At 41.9% G+C, this 22,716-nt stretch overlaps 1 protein-coding gene across 2 annotated transcripts in view; it reads right to left on the minus strand.

Moving 5' to 3' along the window:
- Positions 1-1,566: 1,566 nt before the first annotated feature.
- Positions 1,567-22,716, minus strand: part of ALKBH1 (alkB homolog 1, histone H2A dioxygenase) — a 29,979-nt gene continuing 8,829 nt past the window's right edge. The window contains exons 4-6 of one of the 2 annotated variants that reach the window (XM_045901323.3): positions 6,909-6,999; positions 3,708-3,901; positions 1,567-2,454 (exon numbers count right to left, since the gene is read on the minus strand). In XM_045901323.3, coding sequence (XP_045757279.1) covers positions 2,025-2,454; positions 3,708-3,901; positions 6,909-6,999 — 715 coding nt within the window. In that variant the 3' untranslated portion in view covers positions 1,567-2,024. Of the gene's footprint in view, positions 2,455-3,707; positions 3,902-6,908; positions 21,691-22,716 lie in introns of those variants that run through there. The other variant, XM_064571420.1, reaches the window with a different exon arrangement.

Raw genomic sequence — 22,716 nt, forward strand, 5'->3', positions numbered from 1 at the left:
AGCATGTGCTGCCTCTTGACGTAGAAAATGTCTGGTGGACAACTAAAACAAACCTAGGCAGATCATCCTCATGTAAATGTGGAAAAATCACCAATTTTTCCTTTTTCCTCAATTGCATCATTTTCTGCTTACTGTGAAGGTAGAGTTGCATTATAGATCTTCAACTATAGGTTCCTCACAAAAATAAATAAAAATGAGAGAGACGGGAGAATTTAATGGTGTAAACAATTTTCCTCACCGTCCAACTCAATCAGCACATCCCTTGAGGGAGTGTGCATGGGCTGGGAGATCGGAGTCTGCTCCTCTTGGCTGGCCCGTTTCTACAGGCTGCTCACAGCCCACATACCTCGCTTCATGGAGTGTCAGTTTACAGTCTGAATATGTACTTTTTTTGCACCACATTATTCCTAAACACAAGTTAGCACCTTTATCTGATATTCAATTGACTAAAGAGCAAACTATTCTAATGCTGAAGGATGGGCTGACCTACTGGATTTGCTAAATGACAGGATGTGGGTTTCCAGTGGGTCACATATGAGATACACTATGGAAAACATAAGGGATTTTTCCAGTGGTAATTTTAATTATTTAAACTTATTTAATTATTTAAAATAATTTATCTAAAATTTTCCCATCATGCACTAAGTTTCGAGGTCATTTAGACGTAGTTATTTAGATATAAGGGATGAATCTATTAATTTTTATTTCTTAAAAAACAAGTATCAAAATATGAACTCAATATGCAATGTTCCTAAGAAGAAAAAAGGCAGGACAGCGACATGCAGACGTGGCGAGTCTTGTCGCAAGCAGCAGGTATCCAAGTGGCTTCCAGCCAGTCGTCCACACAGACAAAAGGCGATGTTTCTAAGAGTCCATGCAGTAATAAAATACTGACACCATGTTTCTAGAAAGGAGCACTAAACTCCCATTATCATTTGAAATGGAAGATGGTAGTAAATACTATCTTCATGTCATAGATGAGGAAACCGAGGCTCTGAGAAATGTAAAGCAGCTCAGCCAAGGGTACAGTGAGTCGAGTTGGTGGGGGTACAAAGATTCATGCATTTTCCAAGCTGCCCACCATCACAAAAGACAGCAGTGACTGGAATATCAAAGAATATTCTCTCCTATAAGACAGTCACAGAGAAGACTTAGGGCAGAGCGGGATGGCACAGGGCAGAACAGCTGGAGGGCTCCAACAGCATGAACAACACAGCAAGTAGAAACAGGAAGAAACTAATCCCAGATTCGCTAACCCTCAAAGATAGATACAGATCTTTAATTTAAAAGACAGAAAGTTTATTCACGGAGAAAACAGTTACAGAACACCCTTGGGGTTTTTTTAGTCCAACAATTAAAATTGCATTAAAAAGCCAACAGGAAGAGTTTTGACCTAAAAGAAATCTAGAGAAACTACTGCTCCCCTTCCCTTGGCTTTATATATATTTTATCTTTTAGGCAAGAGAGATAGCTGTGATTAATTTCTTTCCTAGGAGATGAGGTTTCTAGTTCCATTGTCTTAATGTGTATAGGATTTCTCTGTGAAAGCCAGAGAAGACGGAAGAAAAGATCACTGGATGGCTGGAACAATGAAGGTGAGACTAATGGTTGGTTCCTGGAACCACAATTATACCACAAATCACTAGATGGGGTAGCAGGAGGGGTGTCAGATTTCCCATTAATAAATCTGAGGTATTTAAGGCTCCAATAACATGGAAACTCACTTCCACCTCCCTCAGAGGTAACGGCAGAGGCTGGAAAGGCTATTCTGGAAGGTCAAAGCTCCTTGGACTTCTCACATACATTAGTGCCAACATCGAACCAGCCTGGACCATGTCCAACAGGAGCAAAGTGGCTAACTGCTTTACTCTTCAGGATGGGTTCCAAGGCAGCACTATGATCCACGATGAGCTTTTCCCGGCCTCTCTTTTTGGCTTGTCCTGAGGCTAGAGTCTATGGCAATACAAGAAAGCGTGGCCATTTACTTGAGACCTGCCTGGGGAAAAGAACGGGCCCTCCAAGTCTCAGCTGTCAGGGTTGAGCTTCACTCGTTTTACTTGGCAACTCTCGTCGTCCAGGTGGCAGAAACCTTCTGTGGTGATGTCTCTTTTCTTCTCCTCCACGGATTCCCAAGGGAAGTCCTGGTCTGTGGCCAGTACCTGTCGGACAGTCATGTTCACACGAGCGGTTTTCAGGTAGCTGCTGCACACCTGCCAGTCCTCCTCAGAGCAGGGCTCTGCCACTGAATCTCTGGGGAGGATGGCTGGGAGAGGTGTCTCTAGGCAGCACGGCAGGCTCTCCCCTTGAGGACTTGGAAGGACCCTTGGGACTGCATGGTTCAGCAGGCGGCTGAAACCTGACATTACCATGATGTCACCGCTGTGCAGAAACAGGGCCGTGGGCGCTTCATCTCTTTTGAGGCCACCCAGGAGAAAGATGGCCGACTGCCCGAAGCTATGCAAAAGTAAGTGAAACGGTACCCAACGGTAAGTTTCTGCTACGAACCACGGCTGGGAAAGTTACTGCCAAGCGCATTCCTTCTGAGTTTCATCTCAACACTTACTGCTCTCACATCCTCCTTTTTAATCCATGCTAAGACCCTTCTCTTCTGGCTTGTGTCTCTAAGTGACCAACGCATGATCTATCTGCTGCTTAAACTTAGCACAGCCCACGGGACCGCTACAATGTAAAATTTGAAGCACTTAAATAAGCAGACTAAAAATTTAGTTTTACTATTACCAGTATAAGTTTTAGTGATGCCTCTTTAAGATTTAAGCCTTCCAGGGGCGCCTGGGTGGCTCAGTCGGTTAGGTGACTGCCTTCGGCTCAGGTCATGATCCTGGCGTCCCTGGATCGAGTCCCGCATCGGGCTCCCGGCTCGGCGGGGAGCCTGCTTCTCCCTCTGACCCTCCTCCCTCTCATGCTCTCTGTCTCTCATTCTCTCTCTCGCAAATAAATAAATAAAATCTTTAAAAAAAAAAAAAAAGATTTAAGCCTTCCAATGAATTGAGTCCTTTACTATATTTATCAGGCCCATTCACTTTTTTTTTTAAAGATTTTATTTATTTATTTGAGAGAGAGAGAGAGTGAGCAAGAAAGAGAGCACATGAGCAGGGGCAGAGGGAGAGGGAGAAGCAGACTCCCCTGCTGAGCAGGGAGCCCAATGTGGGACTCGATTCCAGGACCCTGGGATCATGATCTGAACCGAAGGCAGATGCTTAACAACTGAGCCACCCAGGCAGCCTGCCTGTTCACTTTAAAGATAAGGCAATTAATAAAAGACACTGTTCAGGCACTTTCTTTGTGAGATACAGCTGCAGCACTTTGCCCAATTTAAACTTATGTTTAGGGAGGCAAGGCAGTAAACTAGTCAGGCTTCTGTGCTTTACTCTTCCCTATTCCAAAAAGGTTGCTCGTTTCGCCTATGGCCTTCCACTTGCCTATTCCATGGACACCGATGATACCTTTCAATACAAAAGGTGGACTCCATGCATCTTAAACAGAAATATTAACTGTAATTTGGTTACTACTCTTAAGGACAAGGCTAATTTTACTTATGATAACATTGTTAAGACACCCAGAAGTAGAAGCTTATAGAGTCCAACCACTTCTTAAAGTCCTATGTTTTTATTTATTTTAGCTAGAAATGCTTTAGCATAAGGAATGAAGTGATAGAAAGTAATCCCAAATCCCTAGAACCAGCTTACCTGAAAGACAGCAGGGGTTTGGAGTGATCTAGTTCAGATCTGTCTACGTGGATTCCCAGGGTGGAGTCCAATCTGTAGTAATTCAGGATCCCTGCCTCGGCTCGGAAACCCTGAAACCCACAGGCTGTGGCTACTTGCTCTGAGAGGAAAGCCAGGTCAGAAGGGAAAGGTGTATAATGATCGGCTGAGTATTTCTTTGATAAAAGTAGGGAAAATAAGAAAAATAAACAATGATCTCAGGAAAATAGGAACTGTGGCATAAGATTAATTACCACTTTAAAATTATCTAACTTATTCGTAATCCTAACAGCATGATTTATCCATCTGTTTTTGAGGTATCCAGTAATCCAATAATGAGACGTTCAAAATAGCGAGCACCTAGGACATGGCAGGCACATGCCGCGCAGTGTTAAATCAGACAAGTTCACCCTGCATGGAGTCTACCCATGAAGCAATTACTACGTCTCTCTCTGGTGCACTTTAATCTCAAATAGGATCATTCTCATAGGACAAAAAAGCAACTCAAAACTGTCACTGCCAAGAGGCACAGGATGACTAAATGTAATGTGGTATCCTGGAACAGAAAAAGGACTTCAGTTAAAAACTAAAAAAAACTGAATGAAAGCTAAGAAAATATGAATAAAATATGGACTTCGCCATTGTAATAATGCATTAACATTGGTCCACTAATTGAGACAAAGGTACCATAATAATGTAAGATGTTGGTGGGCACCTGGGTGGCTCAGTTGGTTAAGCGACTGCCTTCGGCTCAGGTCATGATCCCGGAGTCCCGGGATCGAGTCCCACATCAGGCTCCCTGCTCGGCAGGGAGTCTGCTTCTCCCTCTAACCCCACCCCCTCTTGCGTTCTCTCTCTCACTCTCTCTCTCTCTCTCTCTCAAATAAATAAATAAATAAAATCTTTAAAAAAAATAATGTAAGATGTTGATAGGGAGAACTGGGTATGGGAACTCTGTACTACAATCTTTTCAACTTTCCTGCAAATCCAGAACTATCCTAAAATACAAAGCTTATTAAAAAAAAGAAAGCAAGCAATTCAAATACAACAGCCAGTTTGGTTTTGGGCCCCTCAGCCCGCAACATGGCACACTGCCAATTTCACTGGTCAGTCTGATGGGATGACATGCTCAGAACATCTGAACTGAAACTAACTTACACCATGGTCAAGGCAGGACCTTAAAATGGAGGTAATTTTCAGCACTTACCTTCCTGGACTATTTTTAGCATGTAAAGATCACAATATCCCTCTTCTCCTAAATAAAACAAAACCCATCAAAGGGCCGAACACTCACTCTCTCTACAAAAGCCTGCAGTTTAGGAAAACGACAAGGTGGCAGCCTCCTAGGCAGACCAGGGTGAGGGCGGCTCGCCGTGTAAGCCTGCAGCAGCCCGATGCCCCTCCGTGTTCCTGCTGCTCTCGCGTCCTCCCTTTGCCCAACAACCTCAAACCACACCAGCAAATCCACTGCCGCCTCACATCTGCGCTAGTGCCCTGACGTATCCCAGCTGTAGCAACAGGGCATAGCTCTGGCCAGAAGTGAGCTTTAACTTCAGGTTAAGGCAGACTTTTGTGAAAGGCCATTAAAGGATGGCCAAGCCTCTTCAGTTGGAATTTCTGTGTTTTATTTTTTCCTTCTTTTCCTTAAGTGCAAATCAGAAGAGTTCCCACTTAATTTCCCAAAACTAAGGATATGGCTAGAGAACTATAAGGTTTTCTCTACCCTTTCAAGTTTCAGTCCTTCACAAGATCAACTAGTCAGAGGTACTGTTCTAGCACTAGGTTACCTCTGTGAGCTTTCAACCCCATCCCCAACTATCTATGCACTAGTCTTCTTACTTCTCTTTCACTTTTCTCCATTGAGTCACTCAGAGTTTCTGGTAATTTTTCACTCACTCCACATTTTTCTTAGTAAATGAGAGTAACTTTAAGTCCTTGGGGAATACCAGTATCAGCAATAAATATAACATCATAAAAAATAAGCTAACATGTATCGTGTTAATGTATTTAACTTCTCAAAACAAGCCGGCACCACTGTAATCACGATGCGGGCATTACACCTTTGACGCTCACGCCCCCCTTTACGAGGTATGCACTATCCTATGGAAGGCCAGATTCAACCCCGGGCTGGCTCACCCAGAGAGAATCACCTGGCTATCTCCCCAAACACAGATATCCAGTCTTCCATTAAATCTGCATTACTGAAAGTAATAGGTCATGAACATTTTTGAGCAACATTTATCATTATTTTGAGCAGTTAATTTAATTATTAATAAGCTGGGTTGACTGAAACTATGGAGCTTTTAGTAAGTAACTAGTTAGTAGGAAGATGGTCTATACCAATCTATTTATTAAGTTTATTCTCAAAATTAGTCCTTCCACTTGGTGTCAAACATCTCATGGATACAAGAGGCACTAGGTTGCCCGTTATAAAGGAGGTCCTTTTGGAAGCATGGAGGTCAGGAAAGAAGAAACTGTACCTCAAGAAAACACTGAACTTTGTTAACTGTAGGACATTCTTTCCTATCTGTGTCTTGTGAGCAAGGGTGTCTTTTGTGAGCTGATGGAGAATACCACAAGTAGATGGAGCTCCTTTTACTCCAAACAGATATTATGTAGAAAATACAAGCTCAGGGCGCCTGGGTGGCTCAGTTAAGCGTTGCCTTTGGCTCAGGTCATGATCCCAGTGACCTGGGATTGAGCCCCGCAGCAGGCTCTGTGCTCAGCAGGGAGCCTGCTTCTCCCTCTCCCTCTGCCTGCCTGTCTACTTGTGATCTCTCTCTCTCTGTCAAATAAATAAATAAATAAAATCTTAAAAAAAAAAAAAAGAAAATACAAGCTCAACAGACACTAAACAATAATGGAAATAAAGGTTTTAATTGAGAATTGCTCTTGAATGCAGTAAAGAAAAATCTGTACCCCTGAAACATACTTAGAGAAAGCACCAATGACTTCTGATGAAACAATATAACCTAAGGGCATATGAAGAAATTTTCTCTTGGGAGAAATTATTCATTCCTCTTGAGACACTGTTATCGAGAGGATTTTAAGAGATAAAAGAAAGAGATCCTTCCACAAATGGATAATCTGACACTTTACAAGCTTGGCCAGGAAGACATCCAACTACTGAGCCCAAGGAGTGTAAAAGCGAAGACAATGGAATTTGCAAGGAAATTTGCATACCTTACTGTCCCAGTTATAATGGTAGCCTAGGGTCACCCAGCGCAACTTCTCTAGTAAACTTCGGGGTCTCCGTTTATTTGCTTCTTTGTACCTGTGAAGATTGGGGACAAGAGGATTTATTCACCTCAAATGGGAACAACAGCCCTTTGCATGCATGGAATTTGGTATTCCTTGGTATAAGTTGTTAGCAAAGATCTTGATAGAAGTGAGAACAAATGAGTTGACCAAAATACAGTAACACCAAAAAACATGTTAGCATTTCTTTTTTAAGATTTATTCATTTGACAGTGAGACAGTGTGTGCATGCGTGCGTGCTGGGGGGGGGGGGAGGGGCCGAGGGAAAGAATCCCAAGCAGACTCCCTGCTAAATGGGGAGCTGGACCCAGGGCTCGATCTCAGGACCCTGAGATCATGACCTAAGACGACATCAAGTCAGACACTCAACCGACTGAGCCACCCAGATGCCCCCATGTTAGCATTTCTAATTTTTAGTCCTTGGCTCTAAATCCTCTGCTGAACAGGATCAATTTTATATTATTATTTTTTAAAGATTTTATTTATTTATTTGTCAGAGAGACAGAGCACAAGCAGGGGGAGGGGCCGAGGGAGAAGGAGAAGCAGACTCCCCACTGAGCAAGGAGCCCAATGTGGGGCTGGATCCTGGGACTCCACGATCATGACCTGAGCCAAAGGCAGACGCTTAACCAACTAAGCCACCCAGGCACCCCATGTTAGCACTTCTAACTTTTAGCCCTTGGTTCTAAACCCTCTGCTGAATGGGATCAATTTTAAATGGCAAGTCTCCAGCATCTCAATAATGATAAAATAAGAACAACACAGAAATGTCTTTACCTGTCCATTGGAAATGGGACCAAGGGCATTATGGGTAATTGAAAATTTGGCTAATAGAACATGTTCCATTTGGTTTGCTGAAAGTGAGGTATGATTAATCATAGCTATCACTACGTTTACAATGATGGTGGCTTCCCAGAATTATAGGTTGGGGGAAAAAGTCTGGCAAAATATACATTGTTTACAATAAAAAATAACTGGTTTAACATGACTTCTTCAACCCTGTCTAACATAGCTTAGATAATTGAGGCTTAGCTAACAATTAAGGGCCACTGTAATTGATTTGGTTTCTGACATCCCCTTGTTCAAACACAGGAGGCTTCTGTAAAACAGAGAGGTGCCCTTTCTGCAATTACATCCTGTCTGATCAAATCTATGGGATTAACTACTCTTTTTCTAAGGAGGAAGAAGCTTTTTTGATTTACCTCTAAATATCTAAAAATACAAGAATGCTAGGCCTAATAATTTTAGGGTTTATTTTTCCTATGTAATTTACATCAGAAATTGAACAAATTTTTTTTTTTTAAGATTTTATTTATTTATTCATGAGAGACAGAGAGAGAGAGGCAGAGGGAGAAGCAGGCTCCCAAGGAGCAGGGAGCCCAATGTGGGACTCGATCCCAGGACTCTGGGATCATGACCTGAGCTGAAGGCAGACGCTTAACCATCTGAGCCACCCAGGTGCCCTGAACAAATTTTTTTGGTCCAAGAACCACTGCTGTTTAAAAAAGAAAAGATTAGACTGCTTTAAGGACTTCATATTTTGACAGGACATGACAGATAAGTAGAAGAAAAAATGAAGGGAAAATTAAAGGCAGTATAAAATCTGTACTAAATTGAATAGCACAAGACTTTGAGGACCACTGGAATTAAGAAAAAGGAGAGCTCAAAGTTAGCTGTCTAATCAGTTAAGGCCTCATGGCAGAGTTGGGAGTTGAATGTGGCATTGAAGAATGGCCAGCATTTAAACAGAGAGTGGAGCAGTGGTCAATACCGGCATACCACATGAGCAGAAGCAAAGGTTTTATTAGAGGCTCACACTGTAAGTGGCACTTGTCTTGACTGACAGAGTTTACAGAATAGATGCTATCTGTCCTCAGAAAGTTTACATTCTAAGGACATCATGACACACATATCCATCAAGACCAGTAGCTAAAAGGAATGGAACAAACACCGATTTACTTAGGAGAGCAGTGCAGAAAAGAGGCAGAGCAGATCTGACTGCTATCCTCTGAAAGGCCTGCTTGCAAGGTTGGCTGTTGGCAGGCATCTGGAACTTGGAATCTGGGGAGGTTCACACCATTCCCAGAACTGCTGTTCACTGTGCCTAAACTTTTTATGCAAAACATTATGGTTTATGTTGAACAGCTGCCTTCCTTCAGGGAGTCTGGAATTTGGTTTGTGTCACAGAGACTATGGGACCAGCCCCTAGTAAGAACCTGGGCACTAAGCTTCCCTGGAAGACAACATTTCAACATGTTGTCACAACTCATTATTGGGGGAATTAAGTACACCTTATGTGACTTCACTGGGAGAAAACCCTGGAAGCCTGAGCCTGGTTTTCCCAGGACTTTACTCAATGTGTCTTCTCCCTTCACTGATTTTGCTTTGTATTCTTTGAACTGGAATAAATCTTATCCATGAAGACAGCTATGTGCTGAGCTCTCCTGGTGAATCACCAAAATTGGGTATGGTCTTGGGGACACCTGGCACAAGAGAAGACAGATAATGATTAGCAGTTCAGGGGAAACAATATATATGCGTGGCGAGTGACCGCAACTAGCTAATGTGAACAGTTACCATGTAGAACTACCACTAATTATTTACATTTTCTATGTGTAAAAACTAAAAACTGGAAAAAAAAAAAAAAAAGGGAATGCGTAGTTACTAACACAACCTGAGTTCTACCAATGTTTCTTCAGCTAAAGATACAGATAAGAAAGAACTCCCTGATGATCCCCTCTGGAGAACATAAGCTATTTTAGTAGCCTTGGGATTGAAAATAAGAATGACCTCTCATTTCTGGATTCATGTGAATATTGTGGTTAATAGTGCATACCCCACTTAGTTTCTGCCAAGTGGTTTCCAAATTTTAATGGTCAGGAGAATCACCTAGAGGGCTTGTTAAAACTCAAATGGCTGGGCACAGACATATAAATTCTGATTCAGCAAGTCTAGGACAGAGCCTAAGAACCTGCATTTCTTTTTAAAAAAATTTTTTTATTGTTATGTTAATCCCCATACATTACATCATTAGTTTTAGATGTAGTGTTCCATGATTCATTGTTTGTGCATAACACCCAGTGCTCCATGCAGAACGTGCCCTCCTCAATACCCATCGCCAGGCTAACCCATCTTCCCACCCCCCTCCCCTCTAGAACCCTCAATTTGTTTTTCAGAGTCCATCGTCTCTCATGGTTCGTCTACCCCTCCGATTTCCCCCCCTTCATTCTTCCCCTCCTGCAACCTTCTTTTTTTTTTTTAAACATATATTGCATTATTTGTTTCAGAGGTACGGATCTGAGATTCAACAGTCTTGCACAATTCACAGCGCTTACCAGAGCACATACCCTCCCCAGTGTCTATCACCCAGATCATCCAAAGATGTCTTCTTTGGAAAAATGTCTGTTCATGTCTTCTGCCCTTTTCTTGATTGGATTCTTTGTTCTTTGGGTGTTGAGTTTGATAAGTTCTTTATAGATTTTGGATACTAACCCTTTATCTGATATGTCATTTGCAAATATCTTCTCCCATTCTGTCGGTTGTCTTTTGGTTTTGTTGACTGTTTCCTTTGCTGTGCAAAAGCTTTTTATCTTGATGAAGTCCCAATAGTTCATTTTTGCCCTTGCTTCCCTTGCCTTTGGCGATGTTTCTAGGAAGAAGTTGCTGCGGCTGAGGTGGAAGAGGTTGCTGCCTGTGTTCTCCTTTAGGATTTTGATGGACTCCTGTCTCACATTGAGGTCTTTCAACCATTTGGAGTCTATTTTTGTGTGTGGTGTAAGGAAATGGTCCAGTTTCATTCTTCTGCATGTGGCTATCCAATTTTCCTAACACCATTTGTTGAAGAGACTGTCTTGTTTCCATTGGACATTCTTTCCTGCTTTGTTGAAGATTAGTTGACCATAGAGTTGAGGGTCCATTTCTGGGCTCTCTATTCTGTTTCATTGATCTATGTGCCTGTTTTTGTGCCAGTACCATACTGTCTTGATGATGACAGCTTTGTAATAGAGCTTAAGTCCGGAATTGTGATGCCACCAGCTTTGCTTTTCTTTTTCAACATTCCTCTGGCTATGCGGGGTCTTTTCTGGTTCCATACAAATATTAGGATTATTTGTTCCATTTCTTTGAAAAAAGTGGATGGTATTTTGATGGGGATTGCACTGAATGTGTAGATTGCTCTAGGTAGCATTGACATATTCACAATATTTGTTCTTCCAATCCATGAGCATGGAACGTCTTTCCATTTCTTTGTGTCTTCCTCAATTTCTTTCATGAGTATTTTATAGTTTTCTGAGTACAGATCCTTTGCCTCTTTGGTTAGATTTATTCCTAGGTATCTTATGGTTTTGGGTGCAATTGTAAATGGGATCGACTCCTTAATTTCTCTTTCTTCTGTCTTGTTGTTGGTGTATAGGAATGCCACTGACTTCTGTGCATTGATTTTATATCCTGCCACTTTACTGAATTCCTGTATGAGTTCTAGCAGTTTTGGGGTGGAGTCTTTGGGGTTTTCCACATAAAGTATCATATCATCTGCAAAGAGTGAGAGTTTGACTTCTTTGCCGATTTGGATGCCTTTTATTTCTTTTTGTTGTCTGATTGCTGTGGCTAGGACTTCCAATACTATGTTGAATAGCAGTGGTGATAGTGGACATCCCTGCCGCGTTCCTAACCTTAGGGGGAAAGCTCTCAGTTTTTCCCCATTGAGAATGATATTCGCTGTAGGTTTTTCATAGATGGCTTTTATGATATTGAGGTATGTACCCTCTATGCCTATACTCTGAAGAGTTTTGATCAAGAAAGGATGCTGTACTTTGTCAAATGCTTTTTCTGCATCTATTGAGAGGATCATATGATTCTTGATCTTTCTTTTGTTAATGTATTGTATCACGTTGATTGATTTGGGGATGTTGAACCAACCTTGCAGCCCAGGGATAAATCCCACTTGGTCGTGGTGAATAATCCTTTTAATGTACTGTTGGATCCTATTAGCTAGTATTTTGGCGAGAATTTTCGCATCCATTTTCATCAGGGATATTGGTCTGTAATTCTCCTTTTTGACGGGGTCTTTGTCTGGTTTTGGGATCAAGGTAATGCTGGCCTCATAAAATGAGTTTGGAAGTTTTCCTTCCATTTCTATTTTTTGGAACAGTTTCAGAAGAATAGGTATTAATTCTTCTTGAAATGTTTGGTAGAATTCCCCTGGGAAGCCATCTGGCCCTGGGCTTTTGTTTTTTCGGAGATTTTTGATGACTGCTTCAATTTCCTTAGTGGTTATAGGTCTGTTCAGGTTTTCTATTTCATCCTGGTTCAGTTTTGGTAGTTGATACATCTCTAGAAATGCATCCATTTCTTCCAGGTTATCTAATTTGCTGGCATAGAGTTGCTCATAATATGTTCTTATAATTGTTTGTATTTCTTTGGTGTTGGTTGTGATCTCTCCTCTTTCATTCATGATTTTGTTGATTTGGGTCTTTTCTCTTTTCTTTTTTTTTTTTAAGATTTTTTTTTTTTTATTTGTTTGACAGAGAGAGATAGTGAGAGATAGTGAGAGCAGGAACACAAGCAGGGGGAGTGGGAGAGGGAGAAGCAGGCTTCCCGCTGAGCAAGGAGCCCGATGCGGGGCTCGATCCCAGGACCCTGGGATCATGACCTGAGCCGAAGGCAGACGCTTAACGACTGAGCCACCCAGGCGCCCCTCTTTTCTTTTTGATAAGTCTGGCCAGGGGTTTATCAATCTTGTTAATTCTTTCAAAGAACCAGCTCCTAGTTTCATTGATCTGTTCTACTTTGCTTTTGGTTTCTATTTCATTGATTTCTGCTCTGATCTTTATTATTTCTTTTCTCCTGCTGGGTTTAGGCTTTATTTGCTGTTCTTTCTCCAGCTCCTTTAGGTGTAGGGTTAGGTTGTGTACTTGAAACCTTTCTTGTTTCTTGAGAAAGGCTTGTATTGCTATATACTTTCCTCTTAGGACTGCCTTTGCTGCATCCCAAAGATTTTGAATAGCTGTGTTTTGATTTTCATTGGTTTCCATGAATTTTTAAAATTCTTCTTTAATTTCCTGGTTGACCCATTCATTCTTCAGTAGGATGCTCTTTAGCCTCCATGTATTTGAGTTCTTTCCGACTTTCCTCTTGTGATTGAGTTCTAGTTTCAAAGCATTGTGGTCTGAAAATAGGCAGGGAGTGATCCCAATCTTTTGGTACTGGTTGAGACCTGATTTATGACCTAGGATGTGATCTATTCTGGAGAATGTTCCATGGGCACTAGAGAAGAATGTGTATTCCGTTGCTTTGGGATGGCATGTTCTGAATATGTCTGTGAAGTCCATTTGGTCCAGTGTGTCCTTTAAAGTCTTTATTTCCTTGTTGATCTTTTGCTTAGATGATCTGTCCATTTCAGTGAAGGGTGTGTTAAAGTCCCCCACTATTATTGTATTGTTGTCGATGTGTTTCTTTGCTTTTGTTATTAATTGCCTTATATAATTGGCTGCTCCCATGTTAGGGGCATAGATATTTACAATTGTTAGATCTTCTTGTTGGATAGACCCTTTAAGTAGGATATAGTGTCCTTCCTCATCTCTTAATACAGTCTTTGGTTTAAAATCTAATTTGTCTGATATAAGGATTGCCACCCCAGCTTTCTTTTGGTGTCCATTAGCATGGTAAATGGTTTTCCACCCCCTCACTTTAAATCTGGGGGTGTCTTTGGTTCTAAAATGAGTCTCTTGCAGACAGCATATCGATGGGTCTTGTTTTTTAATCCAATCTGATAGCCTGTGTCTTTTGATTGGGGCATTTAGCCCATCTACATTCAGGGTAACTATTGAAAGATAGGAATTTAGTGCTATTGTATTGTCTGTAAGGTGACTGTTACTGTATATTGTCTGTGTTCCTTTCTGGTCTATGTTGCTTTTAGGCTCTCTCTTTGCTTAGAGGACCCCTTTCAAGAGTTCTTGTAGGGCTGGTTTCGTTTGCAAATTCCTTTAGTTTTTGTTTGTCCTGGAAGCTTTTTATCTCTCCTTCAATTTTCAATGACAGCCTAGCTGGATATAGTATTCTTGGCTGCATATTTTTCTCATTTAGTGCTCTGAATATATCCTGCCAGTCCTTTCTGGCCTGCCAGGTCTCTGTGGATAGGTCTGTTGCCAATCTAATGTTTCTATCCTTGTAGGTTACATATCTCTTCTCCCGAGCTGCCTTCAGGATTTTCTCTTTGTCTCTGAGACTCGTAAGTTTTACTATTAGATGTCGGGGTGTTGACCTATTTTTATTGATTTTGAGAGGGGTTCTCTGTGCTTCCTGGATTTTGATGCCTGTTTCCTTCCCCTAATTAGGGAAGTTCTCTGCTATAATTTGCTCCATTATACCTTCTGCCCCTCTCTCTCTTTCTTCTTCTTCTGGGATCCCAATTATTCTTATGTTGTTTCGTCTTATGGTATCGCTTATCTCTCGAATTCTGCCCTCGTGATCCATTAGTTGTTTCTCTCTCTTTTTCTCAGCTTCTTTATTTTTCATCATTTGGTCTTCTATATCACTGATTCTCTCTTCTGCCTCATTTATCCTAGCAGTTAGTGCCCCCATATTTGATTGCACCTCATTAATAGCCTTTTTGATTTCTACTTGGTTAGATTTTAGTTCTTTTACTTCTCCAAAAAGGGTTTCTCTAATAACTTCTATGCTTTTTCAAGCCCAGCTAGTATCTTTAAAGTGATGATTCTGAACTCCAGATCTGACATCGTACTAATGTCCGTATTGAGTAGGTCCCTGGCAGTTGGTACTACCTCTTGTTCTTTTTGTTGAGGTGATTTTTTTCATCTTGTCATTTTGTGCAGAGGAGAATAGATTAATGAGAGAACAAAATGCTAGCAGGGTAACAAGGTCCCCAGAAAATATACTCTAAACAAATCAGAAAAGACCTGAAGCAGTGGAAAAAGAAAGGGAAAGAGAGAAAAAAGAAAAAGGAAAAAAAAAAGAAAAAGATAAAGATAAAGATAAAAACAAACAAAAACAGAACAAAACAAAACAAAACAAAAAAAACAGAATGTGATCAGATATGATCAGGCTGGTATATAGATCAGTGCCACACACTAGATTTTGGGTGTATTTTGGTCTGTTAGAAGAAAGTGCCTCCCAAAATTTTAAAGAAAGAAAAACTTATATATGTACAAAAATAAGGGTTGATATGATGAAGGGATGGAATATGACTGTAAACATGGAAATTATAAAAAATTTTATAAAAGGAATTGATAAGAAGTTGTTTGAAAAAAGAAAGAAGAGGATTTAAAAAAAAAAAAGAAAAAAAGGGAGAGAATGTGATCAGGCAGGGGAGTAGAAAAAAACCATACCCTAGAGATTTAGGATTATTTTGATCTGTTAGAAGAAACTATCTCAAAATTTTAAAGAGAGAACAACTTATATATGCCAAAAATACAGGTAACTACTATGAAGGGATAGAATATGACTCTAAAAATGAAAAATAAAAATGTTTTTTAAAAAAGGGATTGATAAGATGTTGGTTGAAAAAGGGAAAAAGAAAAATTCAAAAAAAGAAAAAAGACAGTGAAAAAAAAATTAACTTTGAAAGACTAAAGAATCATGGTAAAAAAAGCCATGAATTCTATGTGCAGTATTCCCCTAGCACTGGAGTTCTGCCATTCTCATTGATCGGTAAACTTGGTCTTGGCTGGCTGTTCTCGCTGATCTTCTGGGGGAGGGGCCTGTTGCCGTGGTTCCCAAATGTCTTTGCCGGAGGCGGAATTGCCCCGCCCTTGCCCGGTCCGGGCTAAGTAATCTGCTCAGGTTTGCTCTCAGCAGCTTTTGTTCCCTGCAAGCTTTCCGTACAGCTTTGGAGGACGAGAGTGAAAATGGCAGCCTCCCAATCTCCGCCCTGGAGGAGCCGAGAACTCGGGGCCCCGCTCCTCAGTGTGCCCCCAGAGAAAAGCTGTCAGTCACTCCTGTCTCCTCGGTCTCCGGCCGCACTCCGTGTTCACCCGGCCTATGACCACGCGTTTCTATCTTGGCACCCGACCCCGGGTGGAGTCTCCAAACCCAGCAGATCCCTGCGGTGCGCTCCTGTGCCACTTCTCCCGGGGGAGGAAGGTGAGTCTCCCCGGACCTGCCGCTGTTGGGTCCCTGCTGGAGGAGCAGTGGCCTGACTGTGCCGCGGATCAGGTTTATGGCAACCCCGAGCTGAGAGCCCGCACCTTGGCTCCGTCTCTGCAGCCATCTCTGCAGCAGGCTTCCCTGCTCCGATACCTGGGAGCTCTGCCGCACTCAGGCACCCTCGGTCTTTCTGTGACCCTGAGGGTCCTGAGACCACACTGTCCCATGAGGGTTCCACCCCCCACTTAGCCACCGGAGTGATGTCCCTCAGTGGAGCAGACTTCTAAAAGTTCCGATTTTGTGCTCCGCGGCTCTATCACTTGCCAGAAGCAGCGATGGAGGCCCCTCCCCCGCCGTTTATCCTCCCGAATATCGCCTCGGATTCACTTCTCCACATGTCCTACCTTCCAGAAAGTGGTCGCTTTTCTGTTCAGGGTTGTTGCTATTCTTTTCTTCTATCTCCTGTTGAGTTTGTAGGTGTTCAGAATGGTTTGATCCCTATCCAGCTGAATTCCTGAGAGGAAACGAAATCCAGGTCTCCTACTCCTCCGCCATCTTGCTCCCTCAATCCAGAACCTGCATTTCTTTTCTTTTTTTTTTTTTTTAAAGATTTTATTTATTTATTTGAGACAGAGAGAATGAGAGACAGAGAGCATGAGAGGGCGGAGGGTCAGAGGGAGAAGCAGACTCCCTGCCGAGCAGGGAGCCCAATGCGGGACTCGATCCCAGGACTCCAGGATCATGACCCGAGCCAAAGGCGGTCGCTTAACCAACTGAGCCACCCAGGCGCCCCCAGAACCTGCATTTTTTTTTTTTTAAGATTTTATTTATTTATTTGAGAGAGAGAGTGAGAGAGAGAGAGAGCACAAGAGGGGGGAGCGGGAGAGGGAGAAGCAGGCTCCCTGCCAAGCAGGGAGCCCGCTGCGGGACTCGATCCAGGGACTCCAGGATCATGACCTGAGCCGAAGGCAGTCGCTTAAGCAACTGAGCCACCCAGGCGCCCCAGAACCTGCATTTCTAATAAGCTCCCAAGAGATGGGGATGCTGAACGAGGGACCATACTTTGAAAAACACTATTCTAACCAAAATTAAAAAACAAAACAAAATACCTTCCATCTTTTTAGATCAATAAAGGATTATTTTATTCTTGATGGAGAACTCATACTATTAAATCAAAGTGAGATCGATCTAAACAAATAAAGGTAACAATGAAGCTCTAAAAAGAATTCAGGGGGCACCTGGGTGGCTCAGTCAGTTAAGGAGTTGCTCTTGATTTTGGTTCAGGTCATGATCTCAGCATTGTGAGATCAAGCCCCATGCCAGACTCCACACTAAGGATGGAGCCTGCTTGAGATTCTCTCTCTCCCTCTCCCTCTGCCTCTCCCCTCCACCACCCTCTCTAAAAAAATAAATAAATAAATAAAAATAATTCAGAAAGCAATGCTATTTTAGACATTCAATATAGTATCACCAAGCTGCTTTTCCATCAAGAGTCAGTCTAATGTTCCTTAAGAATGGGGCATACACTGGGTGCCTGGGTGGCTCAGTTGTTAAGAATGGGGCATACACTATTAGAATTAACAGGTTTGTGGTATTGTTAACAATAAAATCATCAAAATCATAGTAATAATCAAGCATGAATAGAATCATCCTATGTTACACCTTTTAAAATTTGTTCCTTTTTTAGAAAACCAAAAGAACATCTCTTTTCTACCTTAATTGTATCACAATAAGGAAGGCTTTGGGCTTTGCCTTGTATTATTGAAGGGGACTGGTGTAAGGGTATAAAACCATTAAGCCCAGGCCACCTAATAAAAAGGAAAAAAAAAGCTTAAAGACTTGTGTAGTGAAAGAATAGTTGTGATCATTGAGTGCACCATTTTGAGGATGATGCTATACACACACACGTTTTGTTTACACAAAAAACATGTTAGACCCATGTAGGTTTAAGATTCCACCCCTCTGTGAACATAATTTCAATTCTTTTCTTTGTATGGAATTTCTGGTAGGAAAGTAACAATAATTATTAAGACTGGCCTTCAAGATGTGAGAGCAGGACTGGCCAACACTAGCGACTTCCTGTCTCAGCACTACTTAGGGACCATTTTGGTCCCTGTGGGCTTTGGGTAACAAAGATTTCAAAAAATTCCGTCTTGAACACTGAATAGTTTAAGGCCAAAACCAAGTTTAACGCACTCCCAGATGATTTTCAAGCAGGAAATACTGACAGATTAATAAGGGGGATGGGCTGTTTTCTTTTTAAACCTGACTTGTACAGAAGGAGGCCAGGAAGGTTCAGTGCCAGAGCTGCCATATCCACTCCAAGAACGCAAGGGATATGCTGGCACCTAACTTTAAATCTTTATCCAATTATCCAAAAGAATGTTTCCAAGCAAGTATGACCCAGATTATTGGTTCTCGCTGCAAACAGAAAACACGCTATGCTCCCTGCCCCTGTTGTGGCTCCAGGCACTGGCAGGAGGACGGGTGAGCTGGCCACCTTCTCCCCTGGTGAATGTGCCCACACAGCAACTTGCTCACTTTCTGTCACGGATAAGTGCCTTATGTAAGTGCTAGTATTTCTCTCAGCAATCACGTCCTCTAGTGCTGCTTTCAACTGCACCCTAACTGGGTGGAAATGAACTGTCCTGCCTGTCCACTCTTTGTGCAGTGGTAGTTTGAGTGTCATAACTAAGCACTGGAATTTCCTTTTCTTCCTTGCTTCAAGGGACTTTAGTGAATCATTATGAAAGCAAAAGTACTCAGGGCAGAAAACGTCTAAGGTTGTTTATGATAAAAAGCCTTAAAAATCCTATTACAGATACTTGTTTTTTCAATCATTTTTTTAAAAGTTTTATTTATTTAAGTAATCTCTACACCCAATGTGGGGCTCAAACTCATGATCCCAAAATCAAGAGTTGCCTACTGACTGAGCCAGCTGCACACCCCGCTTTACTATGGTCTTCATGTGTAACTGACACATCTCCCTCTCTCTGACTTCACTCCTAAGCTCAGTTTCCTACTTCCAAAGGCATACTGGACATCTTTGCCAGGATACTCCACACGCATTTCAAAAACATTAATCCCCAAGCTACACTAAGGATTGTCTCTGCTCCTTCTCGTCCTCCAATCCTATTTCCATTAAAAATCTTAGTATAGGGCGCCTGGGTGGCTCAGTTGGTTAAGCGACTGCCTTCGGCTCAGGTCATGATCCTGGAGTCCCAAGATCGAGTCCCGCATCGGGCTCCCTGCTCGGCAGGGAGTCTGCTTCTCCCTCTCACCCTCCTCCCTCTCATGCTCTCTGTCTCTCATTCTCTCTCTCTAATAAATAAATAAAATCTTAAAAAAAAAAAATCTTAGTATATAATGTTACAATGAACATGGAGAGGCAGATATTTTTTTGAGACACTGATTTTTTTTTTCCCCCTTTGGATATATACCCAGAAGTGAAATTGCTGTATCCTCCAGTAATCCTATTTTTTTTTTTAAATAACAGTGGATTTTTTTTTTTTTAAGATTTTATTTATTTGACAGAGAGAGAGAGGGCGCACAAGCAGGGGGAGCGGCAGGCAGAGAGAGAGACAAGCAGACTCCTGCTGAGCAGGGAGCCTGACGTGGGGCTTGATCTCAGGACCCTGAAATTACGATCTGAGCTGAAGGCAGACGCTTAACCGACTGAGCCACCCAGGTGCCCTGGTAATCCTATTTTTAACTTTTGGAGGAACCTCCACTGTTTTACATAAATAATTGCAACAGCCAAGACAAAGAAACAACCTGAGTGTCCACTGATGGATGAATGGATAAAGAAAACATGATACACAACATATAAATGAATACTATTCAGCCATAAAAAAGGAAATCCTGTCATTTGTGATAACATGAACCTTAAGGGCATTGTGCTAAGTGAAATGTTAGGGAAAGATAAACACTGTATGATCTTACTTGTATGTGGTATCTAAAAAATCTAAACTTGCAGAAACAGAAAAGATTGAAAGCTGCCAAAGGTGAGGGTAGGTGGGTGTAGATAAATAAGTTCTGAGAATCTAATGTAAAACATGGTGACTATAGTTAACAAAACTGTATTGTGTATTTGCTAAAAGAGTAAATCTTATTCTCATCACGAAAAAAAAATTTATAACTATGTGAGGTGACTTAACTTACCAAGATAATCGTTTTGCAATATATAGATACCAAATCGTTATACACCTCGAACTAATATAATATTAGTATCTAGGAATAGGAGTATCTTTGTTATTCACAGTGGGCCCTATGACCACAGCTAAGTATATGCTAAGGAGATGACTCAGGATGTGAGCCTGTCAGACTACAAAGACTAATCATGTGATTAGAGGGATTGAGGCTTTCAGTCAAGTGATACTAGCTAAACCTCAGGGGCTGGGTAAAAATCATGTGACTAATAATTTAATCAATCATGCTTAAGTAGTGAAGCCCTCTAAAAAAAAACCTGAATACTAGGTTTGGGAGAGCTTCCTGGGAAGGTGACACATCCTGATTCCATGGAAGCTCTGCGTTCAGGACCCTCCCAGACATCACCCTACATGTTTCCTCATTGGGATGGTCCTGATTTGCATCCTTTATAATACAACTGTAATTGTAAGTATGATTACATACTTGAATTTCTTAAATTCTGTGAGTTGTTCTAGTGACTTATGAACCTGAGGGGGTCATGGGAACTCCCCTGAATTTGTAACCAGTTGGTCAGAAGTGTGGGTAGCTTGGGATCTCCCAAACTTGCGGCTGGTGTCCTAAGTCAGGCTGGCCTGGTTGGAGACCATGGAGACCATGCCCTCAACTTGTGATGTCCTTGTCGACTCTGAATGCTGAATGACTGCATCAGAACTGAACTGCAGTACTGCAGATGAGAAACTGTAAGAGAAGTGCCAGGATTTCTACACTCAATCAGAAAACAGACTGAAGAGGGGTGCCTGGATGGCTTGGTCAGTTAAACATCTGACTTTGGCTCATGGGGGCCCTGGGATAGAGCCCTGCATCAGGCTCCCCGCCAAGAGGGGAGTCTACTTGTCCCTCTGTCTGCCGCCCCCCACCGCCCAGCTCATGCACGTGCACGCACTCTCTCAAATAAATAAAATCTTAAAAAAAAGAAAACAGACTGAAGAGGCATGAGAACAGATACAAGGAGACACGCTAGGAGGCTAATGCGGTAAATGATGGTGGCTCAGACTAAGGCGGCCGTGATGGAGATGCTGAAAATTGATTTTATTTATTATGATGGTAGCCCTCCTGTATTTGCTAAAGAGTTGGATTTAAGATTTTTGAATGGCTGTATTGTGGCTGCATTCTACTGCTGGGGTATGTCCTACTTGATTTAGCTGATCTCTTGCTGACAGACACTTAGCTTGTTTCTCATTTTTTCCCATTATGAACAATGCTGCAATGAAGCTGCTTACACCTAACTACTGTCATCTTGTGCAAGAATCTCTAGCTACACTATTCACTCACAATAAACTCTGAACAAAACAGAACTGAGGTGTCCTACTTTTGTGAACAGACTTATTTTTCCCTCTAAGTTCAAGTATTTCTTCATTTCCTACTTCAAAGTTTCTTCTTCCTTGACCATAGAAACCTAGAAAGTAAAATGCAAAGGATCTTTAGAGGGCCTCTGGCCCAGCAGTTCTCAATGTGGGTATTATGGTCAATAATCAGAATCTCTAGGGAATCTTCTTCAATGACAGACCCTCTCCCTCTCTGACCTGCTCTGGGAAAGTGGTGAGAGCTGACGTACTCTCCAGGTGACTCCAACCATAATCTAATCACCTGAAATGGCTTATCCAGTCCAATCCCTTTGTTTCCCAGATGAGGAAACCAAAACACATATCACACAGTGACAGGAGAACTAGTGTCCTAATCGATTTTCGATGCCACCACTTTCTTCCAACCCTTGACAACAGAAGGTAGGACCACCACATTTTTTATTTTTACTAATTCGCAAGACAAAAAAACCAAAAAAACAAAAAAAGCCCCTAATCATTGTTCACAGGATGATTTATTAAAGAGGTTCATCTGAATTATCTTAGAAGATGACAACTGGGACTTCTGCAGTCATTTGTCAGAAGGAAAAAAATCAATTACTTGAAAACACAGGGTGGTTTAACCTCAAACTCTAAGCTCTCTAATTTCACTCAACCATGACCTTCCTTTACTTTACTCTCAGTTCTAAAGAAGACATCACTAAGAGCTTATAGAGGGCATTTCCCACTGCTCCTGTCTTTCTCATAACCTGCAGACCAAAAAGGCTTTTTTTTTTTTTTTAAAGATTTTATTTATTTATTTGACAGAGAGAGATAGTGAGAGCAGGAACACAAGCAGGGGGAGTGGGAGAGGGAGAAGCAGGCCTCCCGCCGAGCAGGGAGCCCGATGTGGGACTTGATCCCAGGACCCTGGGATCATGACCTGAGCCGTAGGCAGACGCTTAACGACTGAGCCACCCAGGCGCCCCCAAAAAGGCTTTAAAGGAAAACCAATGAATTTTAGTTTTCCTTTCCCCTTTCAACTAAAGGAAATCTTCTATTTCCCCTGTTGGAATTAGTATGACACAGTTTCTGAAAACAACCATTAGAGATCCTAAGTCCAAATAGAACACACAAAGCCA

This window comes from Mirounga angustirostris, unplaced genomic scaffold (assembly GCF_029215605.1).
Source record: "Mirounga angustirostris isolate CCGP_5_RB_7025 unplaced genomic scaffold, mMirAng1.0.hap1 SCAF_9, whole genome shotgun sequence".
In the NCBI taxonomy this organism is placed as follows: domain Eukaryota; kingdom Metazoa; phylum Chordata; class Mammalia; order Carnivora; family Phocidae; genus Mirounga; species Mirounga angustirostris.